This window comes from Prinia subflava, chromosome 3 (assembly GCF_021018805.1).
Source record: "Prinia subflava isolate CZ2003 ecotype Zambia chromosome 3, Cam_Psub_1.2, whole genome shotgun sequence".
Lineage (NCBI taxonomy): Eukaryota > Metazoa > Chordata > Aves > Passeriformes > Cisticolidae > Prinia > Prinia subflava.
This window is the reverse complement of record NC_086249.1, coordinates 36510844-36522881: the sequence shown is the minus strand read 5'-3', so window position 1 is coordinate 36522881 and position 12038 is coordinate 36510844. Positions and strand designations below refer to the sequence as shown.

Here is a 12038-nt window from a genome sequence, read left to right as displayed (position 1 = left end):
CCAAGGACAGTGTGTCTTCTTTGTCCATGGATAGTTAGGATTGCCTTTTTGGTTTTGCATCATTTCCTGCCTCCTTTAAGATCAGTGACAAAAGCTCCAGCAAAATTTCACTGGCAAAACTTACACAAAGAAAGCAGCAACACTAATTAGAACCAAGAAAACTCTTTTTAGTATTTCTAAAAAGTCATGTTAGTGCATCTGTGTATGTCAGCTGTATGAGAACTTCTTTTCAATAACACTCTGGAGGTGAAGGGTTTGGAATGACATCAGGTTAACACTGGAAGTGCAGTGAAATGGATGATACAACTCAGAAATTATTAAAACCTAAACAAGATGCCAAATCTTGTATTCCATGTTCATGTAAAACACCTGGTCAGAACAGTAGGAAGACAGGAATAACCCTTACATTACAAATGCAACCCTTTTGATCTTAGTGGCTTTCTCTTGTTTGATACTGTTCTAAGTATGATGAAAACAAGGCCTTTTCCATATGTATTTTAGATAGTACATAAGCAGAAGCAAAAACTTAAGAGTTTGCCAATTCATTCTCATTTTAGAATCAGTTTTAACCCTTCTGCATTGCACCAACTGTTCCAATTAATTCCAGTCATCCTGAGTCTAGAGTAAACAATTAAGGACCCACAGCTAAATTTCCATCAGACTTTCCAAACCTGACTCTTTTCCAGTGCTGAATGCAGCGTGACATTATAATTGGTGTTGCTGGGCACAATGCTGATGGCTTTCATGCTTTGCTCTGTGTGGAACCTTGTGCTTATGGGGATGGGATGCAGCTGCCTTCCCTAATTCACCTAAATACAACTCTAAAATAGTGGATATTACAACAGGATGGAGGTTATCAGAAGGTGACAGGGCCGTGCTGAGGATCTGATCATAATTGTCCACACAGTTCTTCATACAACAAAGTTACAGGACGACTCCACTCCCAGTATACAATGAGAACCATAATACAGTGACATGGAAGAATGCTGCTGAGTAAAACACAGCTCCTACGCTTTGGTGAGCAGGATTGAGATAAAGAAGATAAGAAGTGAACACTTCCATTCTTGAGTTCTGCACCTCCTCCTGGGTGGTTACTTTATGGAGCTCTGGGAGAGTGTGTTGAGCAAGTTAAGTGCTGTCTGTCAGGAAGCTCCTGAGGCTCTGCCCTGGGCAGTCACAGGTCTGTCTTGGTGTTACCATTCCTCCTAAGTGACACTCCTGCAGAAATCCCCAGGAAATGAGGAAACTGCAAAGCTGAAGTAGCTACAGCCTTAAACTATTTATTCTGCTGGGACCTCATGAAAATCAACATATGAGGTTCAAAAGAGTAACCATTCAACAGTGGTGGCACTGGCAGTGAGATTTGTCATAATAGCACTAAACCCTTTTTTTGGGGCTGGGTCACAAATTCCCATGCTTGCTGAGTGCAAGAATTGCACAAGGAGGGTCCATTGTGCTTGATGCTCTTCAGGCACAGTGCAATATAGTGAAAAAACCCACAAAAACCCAAAAAAACAAACCCAGTTAAGAGAAACTGTACGTTTGATAATGGCACACAGGTGCACGTGCAGTCTTTTCTGCTCATGTAACATCCAACCTTATGTAAAGTTGCTTTTAAAGTGTTGCAGCTCACTGTTCTGATATTCCTGTTTTGGGGCAGGTATGATGAACCAGAGGAAAGATAGTTGAGTTGTAGTAGCTAATGTCCATCTGGTCTTGTGAGTCACAGTGGCTTGGATGTTTTCTCCATTAACCAGAAAACTGTTTCTTTTCTAAAATTTCTTCCTTTTTTACCATAATTGAACATTTCCTTTAGCCAAAACCAATGGAAAAATGCCACTATTCTCAAACTCAGGTTTAAATTTGTCTTGTTGATTTTGTAAGCTATCTTGCTGGACTATACACAAAGCCTGTAATCTGACCACTCAGAGAACAAATAATACTCTTTCAATTCAGAACTGCAAATGGCATTTTACTTCTATTTTCAAAGACACTTTGGTGTGAGTCATTGTGTCCCAAACCATATCTAGCTTTTCTTAGCTTTTATAAATATATGAGACAAAGGCTGCAGCCAGAAAATCCTTCTCCAAACCACTAATAGTAACCCTAAGAAAGTGGTCTGATCTTTCTTGATGGAATTGCTTTCATTTTTTAAAATTTGTTTCCTTGTTTCTATGAAGGGAAAAAACTCAACTCTGCAGAATAAAATAAACTTCTGCTACCCAAAAATTATGGATGTTTTACATTAATAGGCTGATTTGTAATAACTTCATAAGTTCAGAATGAAAAACAAAGGGAGTTTTAAAAGTATAGAGAAGTGAGGGAAGATGCAAAATGAAGCTGAACCACACACTTCATTCTGGCTTTGAACCACAGCTTTTGTGCTCTTTCTGTGCATATGTGTGAAATGAGTGCAGCCTTATGCACAGCATGAAATGAAACAGCATGCACACCCTGTTGTCACCTTGTGCAAATGTGACATTTCCACGTATTTCAACTGTGTTGTGCACAGAGAGAGGAAACTGGAGTGCTTCTGCCTGGGCTCCAGACAGCACCAGTCTCTGGTGCCACCTTCTAGCAGATGTCTGTCATCTCTGTACTCACCACAGCTCAGCCATACACCTGCCACACGGTAGGAGATAGCCCAGGGTTACTCACGTGCTTCATGTGAGGTACACAAGGATGTGAACAGGTGCATGAGAAACACGAGTGAGGGATCCAGCCCCAGAATGACGCAGCCAAAACCACATCACAGCCTGCTTCAGCGTCTGCCAGATTGTGTGATACTCACCTCTGAGTAAAGGGAAAGATACCCAAATTTGTGCTACTGCAATAGCAGTTGATGCCTTAATTTTTAGCTTTCATGTTTTTCAGATTCTGTGCTGCTTAGGGATGTAGTTCTAAGCCTCATATTAAGTGCTAGTAAGCTCTCTTCACAGAGCAGGTAGACAAAACAAATCCTTTCCTGCTGAAGACCAAGAACAACTTTCAGGCCCAAAGGCATAAACAACAGTGGACTGAAGAGAGAAATAAGAAGGATGAGACCTCACAACCTGAAGCTGTAATTGGACAATTAAACCCCAATATGTAAATGGACCAAAACTTACAAAAGCGTAAGACCTCATGACCGGTCACCCATTTTGTGACCATTCTAAGTCCACCTTGGGTGTAGCCCTGGTCAGGCTCCTGTCCTGCCCAAGGTGGATCCTGGAGGCCTTCCAGTAATTACCTGCTTTATTCTCTAGTTCTGTCCAGTCTCTGTTTCAAGTTGGCCTTCCCAAGATGTCACAGTGACTCCAATTTGTTACCCAGGTTAGGTCAGAGTGAGTGAAAAACAAAAGGATTCTGCATTTGTGATCTATCACTTGATGACTTGTGGATTTCAGAAATGTTAATTTACATTTTTTTAAAAAAATCTGTTGTTATCTGTACTTATCTATCATTATCCCTGTGGAAAACCCTCTTAAAGTTCATATGACAATATAAAACATACTTCTAAAAACCTCAGATGTATTGCTGCTGAGATTTACTAAAAATTGTTTAAGTTACAGTTTACTTATTTGTTTTAATTTAATGCAATCAAGTATTAGATACAGTAATTTTGTACTATCACCCTAATTTACACTTTGATGTAGGTATGGAAATCTCAGAAAACCAGAAGAAACAAGCCATGCAGAATGCCCGTAAGTCAAGGCAAGGAAAAATTAAAGGTGGGTGTTCATAACTGTGACCTCCTTACTGTGTTCCATTGATCTTTTCATTAGGACATAGCACAGTCTGGCTGTGGCTGAGTTCCTCTGTCTTTTACAAACATCTTTCGTGGTTTACATGGAGCCAAATAATTGCCATTAACCTGTATTTTAATATTAAACTCCAATATCTCTGTAAACTGTCTACTAAATCAGATTCCTGAGCTTCTTCAAACAGACAAGTCAGTATTCTGTATATTAGAGAAGAAATTCAAGAGATAAGGCAAGCTGTTTATTTTTAAGCTTGTGAGCAATTGGATGCACAGGTTAAATTAGAAATGAGTGTTACAATTCCTTCCTTTGCTTTGACTCGAAGAGCTTGTTCTTCTTTACCAATTCTGTGCCTTCTTTAAAATGTTCTAAAGTTCTTTTTGCAAGCCACATTGTTATATTATTTACAATAACAATCAACATGGCTTCTTCTGGCATCCCTCTAGAGGGAAGGATGGACCAGAAGCTTGTTTGTCGGAAATGGCTTTTTTATTCATTTCCTCTCTCAGAAAATAATCACAACAAAAACAAATCACAACAGATTTTGTACTTTTCCATCTTAAAGTAAAACTCAGGTAAATCTCTAGTGTGCTGAGAGAAAAGTGGAACAAGATTTAAGTCTGAGTTTAGGAGTGAAGGAGTTGATGTTAGGTTGTCTTCTGTTCCCTGGGATTAATATTCTTAAAGCATTTTCTCTTTATTGATCAACAGATACCTCTAAACCTGTCTGGATTTTTAGGGGAGTGGCTAAAGTTTGTGATTAGGAGATTCTGTTGAGAATGCACAAAGCTCTAAGTCTTAAGAACATTAATCCAGAAAAATACATTTCAAATGGAAGAAGCAACATTCTTGTATACAACCAGTATTTTACCCACCCTTACTCTGAGAGTGGATTGAAGTACTCGTATCTGCTGTTTGAAGTCATTCCTTGGAAATACCAAGATTTACTTGTGCAAACAATATAGTCCAGCTCTGTGAAACTGCTGCTTGTTTTTGGTAATACTATTTTTGCTGGTACTGTTGTCTTCTTAAGCCAAATCAATGCAGCAGTTAAAATGTCAAACATCAGAGAAGGTGACTTGTAGTAGTCACCTTCTTCTGCCATTCAGGATCATGGCAAAATTCATCACCTCCCCTGGTTCTGTGCTTAAATGTCCCTGGCTGACTCAGGTGTTTTCTCCAACTGTTCTGCAGGTGTGAGCTATAATGGGTGTCCTGTGCCTCCTCCACACCAAACCCTGCATCCCCTTCACCAGCGACACATCACTGTGCCTACCAGCGTCCCGCAGCAGCAGGTCTTTGCCCTGGCAGAGCCCAAGAGGAAGCCATCCCTCTTCTGGCATACCTTCAACAAACTCACTCCCTTTAAAAAGTGAGGGGCTAAGGACCTGGAAGGACATCATCAGCACAGAGGGAGACTCACTCCAAAGGAGGACCTTGGAGACACAGTCAGGCTTACTTGAGCTCAGTGAATCTCCTGTTTCGGAGGCAGAACCTTGGGTTCCCTTGAGCCAGGAATGCAGCCTTTCTCTTGGACAGGAAAGAAGTTTGTCAAGGCTGCTCTGAAGTTCATGCCAAGTGTCAGCATTGCTGATGAAGAGCAGTCTCTCTTCTGACAAAGACAACTTGCTGTTACTTAGAAACAGCAGTATTTGTTCTCTATTTCTTAGTTATGTTGAAGTAGTGATGGAATCATGCAGGTCATTGTAACATTTCATTTTTCTTAACCTTACATTGATGACCAAAGTTTGGATAGGGAGGAACTTTTTCTTAGGGGTGTATCAGCAAGGACTCTTAGGAGAATTTTCTCCTTCCTTCTGGAGCTCTGAGCACAGATCACCCATTAAAATCAGGTGGAGATACCCCATGTGATGAACCAGGTATTGCAGAATTTAGTGGACCCTAATCCTTCCTGTCTTTTTTGTATTACATTGCCAAATGGCAGGAGAACATCCCGCAAGGCCTTACCATATTCCAGATTGGAACAGGGAAATTTTATTCTGTCCTATAGAAACAGGAACAAAGTGTGAAATGGACTGTAAAGATATGTGCATTTATTGCACACAAGTGGAAACAAGAGCAGCCCAGGGCATCTCAGATTGGATTCATTTCAGTCAGGGCAATATACTGCATGCATGTATGCTCTTCAGTATAGAGCTTTTATATCGCTTTTTCACGCATTTCTTCACCTGGGAGACTCTTCCTTGTATTTCCAATATGCCTATTTCTCTGTGTAAAAAATACATTTTTATTTTCTCATGGAGATAATGTGAATGTACAAAATCAGAGTTGAGACAGTACATGGTGACTGCTGGCTATGTTACATAGGTCTCATGCTTTTTATTCATATAGTTGGACTTAGAAAATGAATAAATAGTAATGTAAATATATTGAAACGGTCTGGATCCATGCTTCTTGTACACAGTCAATTGATAATGGGTTTTGACCCATAACTTCTTCAAAAAGAAAAAGAAATCCTTACTGGAAGGGACAAAGAAATCGTGTGGACCAGAGATGGATTTTTATCTTGGTGCCGTAAGTCCCCGTTGGAAGGGGAAAAACCTGACTCGATTAAGGTCAGCTCTGGCCAGCATGTGCAATCTATGATTTGCATTGCTTCAATTTGTCTATGGCATGAAGTTGATCTGGAAGAATACCTTTTAAAAAGCCAGCAGGAAGAAAGAGGATCCTGATATTTGTAGCACTGATGATTTCTGCTTGCTTGCTCTCATCCAGGATGACAAGACTACTGGGAATATGGAAGGAAATAAAGACTCAGTATGTTTCAGAGCTGATTTGCTATGAATGTCTTTACTGTACTTTATCCTATGCTGCTGATTAGGGGCATTACCTGATGATTAGGATAGATCCAAGGGTATTCTTTGACAATGGGCACAATCAGTTTTGTCATGGATCTGTAATATATGAAAAACAAGGGGCTAAATGCCAGACATTTTAACAACAAATTAAAAAAGCCTTATTTTAAAGATGTATTTGTTCCTACTACTGCTGTTACCTCCATATTTTTATTTATCATCAGTGTTGTGAAGCCCAGTAGTAACTAGCTTTTGTGATTTCATAACTTTGTGGCCGCTTCTGCGAAGCCCAGGTTTTGATTTTAAATTACGTCTTTTGACAACAGTACATTTCAAATGCCTTGTGGGTATAGCTCAGCAATAAGGCAAAGTCTGGTACGCTCAGCCAAATTGTGCCCTGCATAGTGAACCTCATTGCTTGTGCTTTCCCATAGCAGTGGGAGATGACCTAAAGTAGTTAAGAACTGGAAATGCACACTGACATTTGTAATGATCCAGCTGAAAGAAAATGCACGGGGAAGTCAGTGAAAAAGGCTGCTTGTATATTTCTCTTGATGTTTAAGCCAACCATTGCTACTCAGATTTTTAAAACAGATAATTCTAAATGCTCAATTTAAATACAAGGAGCAGACTTCCAAATGCAGGCATGGATGCATGCCCTTCCCCTCAAATGAGTAAGCCTTTTGCATTTCTTATGTACTCATTTGTGTGGGTACTTGCCACATTCAGGCCCATAAACCAACAAGATGCATGCACAGTGCGAGTGAATATGATGTTTTTCATAATCACATTTTGAATGACTTGTTCTAAGTGCAAAAAAAGGCTGAAGTTGGATTGCAGTGCTCACCCAGAAACTGCCAGCTGGACCTGAAGACATTGAGATCCACACTTACATATGTGTCTTTGCTGAAACCTGCTTCCTTCCAGCATTTGGTTCTGTGGGGTGCTGGAAATAAAAGGTTTAGGAATCTTCTTTCTGGCATGTCAGTACCATTGAAGGCTCTTTCCATGTATTAGTGCTGGTGCCTTAGCCCTAAAAATGAACAGAAATGTTTGCATATGGTTTTGGATGCAGCAGGGTTTTTCTCAAGAAGTGAATTTCGAAGAGCTAAAAATATTTCATGGTGCAGATTACTCAGGACAATTTTACATATATTACCCTTCATACAGACATGGTTGTTTAGTAATGCTCTTTCTGTCTTTGCAACATGACCTTGCAACTGATTTAAGATGAAATATAGTAAGACAGGCCAAATTTATGCTATGCCATAGTCTTTTAAACAAATTCTAGTGACATGAAAAGATACAGTTATATTATTCAACAATTAAGACAAGTATTTACTTGGGAGTTAGTCTCACTTCAGCATCTGTGGGAAAGACTTGCAACTAAAATGTAGAAGTTTGAATTCTAGTAACTCTTGTCCCTATTCTCCTTCTGGTGACAAAACTCATATGTGTATCATCAGAAAGTTGTGATGGTAACATCTGTTCTTTTCCACTTGCATGCTTTAAGCTACTATAAAAAATTCTAGGGCAACTGCTAAGAATATTTGTGCCTCATTTCGACAAAGCCCAGCCAGAGCCTTCCTGATGGCCTGCTGAGCAGATAACCTCAGAGTTTTTGCCTGAGATGCAGTAAAATATAATTGTCCTCAAATGTGTTCCCACTGAGTTAGGAAAATGCCAAACCATAATTGCATCTAGCTCAGAGCATTTGATGTATAAAATAATAAGATTGTTTTACAAGTGGCTCTTGCCATGCTAAATTTCACATTGAATTTTAGAGGTCAGTGTAAGAACTGAGTTCAAAGACAGACTTCTCAAATGTTCCACATTTTAGTTGTCTTTTGGAAATAATTATATCACAATTTTGGAGCCAAAGGTCCTTAGCCATAACTAACCCAGTACCTTTCTCTAACTGCCTTTCTGCTTTTTTTCTAAATGTGTGACATTTGTATGTAGGAGATGCCTTCTGAACGGTCTGTAATTTAAAACTCTTTGTTGTAAATACTAGGGATAACTTGCATATGTATTTTATTTTGGTAAGTGTTGTGTAACATTGTACCTTCCATGCATTGCTTTGTGCGTCTCACCCCGTGTGTGTGCTGTTACACACGTTGTAAATGAAGTGTCCTGGCTGCAGAGCAGAGGAATTGGCTGTTGACAGCCGAAGTACAATGTATAGGACTGCAGTAGCTTGATGTGCATTTATCCCAGAGTCACTGCATTGCAAGGTTTATTTACTCCTCGAACGTTGTTTGTCAAATGAATCTATTTTCTGGAAATAAGTACAAACTTACATTCCTATTATTTTTCTTTTATTGTACATGTTTGAATTAAATAATATACAAAACTGAAGTTCCTCATCTGTATCTTATAAAACTTTATTTTGCAGTTTTAAAATTGTTGTGGTTTATTTTATTGTCTACAAAACTTCCTTTGTGATGCAAAAAATGTATCAACTCTCATATTTCTTCTAGTATTTTAAACAAAAAAGTCATGCCATCCTCTCTTGTTTCCCAGTAACAGCTTCAGTACTTCCCAAAATCAGCAAAAGTTCATTTTAACAATGTCTGGTTCTGGTATTGAAGTCTTCATTGTTCAGGCAGAGCCCGTACTTGTTGCTCTCTCAGTCTGTGATGAGTGCTTTACCTTGTCCTGGCAGAGGGTTCACACAGTACCCCTTGGGATATATGCAGGTGCAGCTTCTGTGCTACTAAAGCTCCTGCTAACAGAGGATGGTGACTTTAAGTACTGCAGTGCAGGTAAGGAGGATTAAAATTTATTTTCTTTGGAACAAAAGCAAGACCATTTAAAGGAGTTCACCCAAAAAGCGTGTTCTGCACCTATGTGTGAACAGACTTACCTGCCTGCTTGATAGAGCAATGGGCAACACAACTGGGGATTTGACCTCTCTGATTCAGGGAGGTTTTTTGTATCTCATTATTCTAACAAAGCAGAGGGCCATGTCTGAAAGGTGTGCCCGTGTCTTTCCTGCTCCAGGCTGTGTCAAAAATTGTGTTTTGCTGAGACACACCAGCTTTAACAAAATAACATACTTTGCTGAAATCTTTTAATCAGAAATGTTTTGATGAGTTCAAATGGTGGCGCAATAGTTGATTTGCTAATTCTTTATCTCTCTTTCCAACATCCAGGCTCTTATTTTTCTTAGTTCATCTCAAAGATGAGAGTTTCTGCCTCCCAAGGTGGCTGCTGCTGCGGTGGGATGTGTGCTGAGTGCTCCAGCATTAAAGTGAAAGGCACAGTTTGAGCACTTAGTGAGATAGATTGGATGACATAAAACATACCCTAAGCAAACACTGGAGTAGGATGTAGCAATCAATAGGCCTTCTAAGGACCCTGTGGTTCATCTGGCCAGGATGAGCTCATTTGTGCGTTTCATTTCATGCTTGGGCGGTCAGGCTAAATCCTATAGATAATTCTGTACTATCAGCTTCTAAGTTCCTCGAGAGCTGATCTATCAGATGGAGCTTTTTGTTTGCACGGAAATAGCATTGCTTGTCTTAGATTTTTTGTTGTTGTTTGTTCAGGATTTTTCGAAAGGCTGCATAATGATCTGTGCTTGCTAACAGAGACAAGGACTCAGGCCTTTTCATGTTCCAAAATCAAAGGAGAAATGGAAAAGCTCAGCAGTGAAAAACAGCACGCCATGTAGCTTGTAAGGAAAGTACACAAATACTCCTTACACAAATAAAATGTGTTTCTAAATGCTTTACAAAATCTAGTTACTCTATCTAGAGGATATGTAATTGTGAGACTATGAAAACACTGGAACTGTCAGCACAACACTTTTTGTTAATCTTAAGTCTGTTTAGTTCACTGCAATCAGAGCTTGTCCAGTGCCTGGGGCTGAGAACTCACCTACTGCCACTATTAGGTATTTAGGTTCTGATTTTAAAAAGCAGACGTGTGTTTACACCTCCACCTCCTTTGTAGCACTGCATGTGGCATCCCCAAATGTCTCTGCTGGCACCTACAGCAGGTTGCACCGCACAAGTGGCCCACATCCATCACACCTTCCCTCTACATTACACCATTACATCCTACTTTTCTGTTGTGCCTCTTGGAGGGTGTGTGTGTGAGAGAGACACTGACTGACAGCATTTATCTGAGTCATTTTAATGTTTTAAGCATTCAGCGTGAGAGACCTGCAATGGCAGCCAAACCACTCTGCAGGGAAGCAGAGGTTGGAAGGTGTCCATCCACATCACTGGAGTCATGTCAATGAATTTCAGAAGGCAGATCTGAGAGAGGTCAGCAGAGGAAGGACTACCAGTGCTCTTCAAGGGCTGAGTTTCTCTCCAAATACAAGGTGATGTAGGATTTATTGACTGTTGCTCTCAGGGATTTTTCTTTCAGGAAAGCTAAAACTGCTCAAGAGGAAAGGAGAAGCCCCAGGTGCACCATGGCCCCTTGCTGTAAGCACACCCAGACTTCAGAGATATTGACTCACTGAAAAAGGGTCTAGAAACTGCTCTGCTAATAAGGTCAGGTATATCTAATTAACCATCATGGTCATTGCTGTCATATTTGTCTCCTAACAAAGGTGATTAGCACAGCAATCAATCTAAAAACCCCTGCATCTCCTGCCTTTCCAATGCAGTGTTTTTTAAGAAGAAATAAACTCTTGCTCCCATGTAATTTATTTCAAATCACTATTGTCTGATGAGACAAGACACTAAAAAGCAGCTGAAGGAAACGTTTGTCTTTAAGGCTATTTCTACAGCACTTTTCGTGGTTGTCTGTTAAAAATGCATCAAACCAGACTAACTGCAGAGTCCATCAGGGTGTATAGGTAATGAATGTTATTCCTAACTGGCAGGATGGGCTGTGTCTTAATGACCCAAACTTTGAAGTAAGAAAGGCTGAGGCACAGCAGGTTTAGAAAACTTCAGATGATGTTTAATAGGTTAAGAGAAAAGGATTGTTCATTGTGGCTCTGGTTTCTTCTTCTCAGCATAGCAGCATGGTTAATTTGGCTGCAGAAGTTCATTCAAGAAGAGCGGCTGCACATGGCCCTTCCTTTTCGTCAGAGCGCGGTGGACACGATGTCCCATGTTCATGCCAGGGCAACTCAACCCTTGCAGTATTTTGGTGTCGCCACAGGGGGGTGGTGATGACCTTACAGAAAACCTCGTTTCTCTGCGGTGCTGAGGGAAGGTTCTTTGATCTATGCAGAGCACAGGTGTCACATCTTTGCAGTGTGGTGACGCCCTCGGACACTGCTTGCAGTCACTTGAACCAAGAAGGGTTAATTAAGGCCACTTCCTGTTACACATTAACTCCTGTTCCTTTTGGTTTTATCCTTCACTGTTGATGATCAGTGTTTAGGGAGTTGATGATAAGCTCAGTTGACTTCCACTGGGCCTTAGGAGTGATTTCAGTAGAAGACACAGTTAAGAATTGAGTTATGCCTTTTTCAAATTATTTACCAATAATATATAATTTAGTAGCACAATAG

The 12038-nt window shown here is 40.1% G+C and overlaps 1 protein-coding gene across 5 annotated transcripts in view; it reads left to right on the top strand.

The window, feature by feature from the left end:
• The window catches only part of SPATA13 (spermatogenesis associated 13), a 72781-nt gene extending 63822 nt beyond the window's left edge, over positions 1-8959 (top strand). For all 5 annotated transcript variants that reach the window (XM_063394686.1, XM_063394687.1, XM_063394685.1 and 2 more), the window contains 2 exons: positions 3636-3710; positions 4935-8959. In XM_063394686.1, the coding sequence (XP_063250756.1) occupies positions 3636-3710; positions 4935-5116 (257 nt within the window). In that variant the 3' untranslated portion in view covers positions 5117-8959. The remainder of the gene's footprint in view (positions 1-3635; positions 3711-4934) is intronic.
• Positions 8960-12038: the final 3079 nt, after the last annotated feature.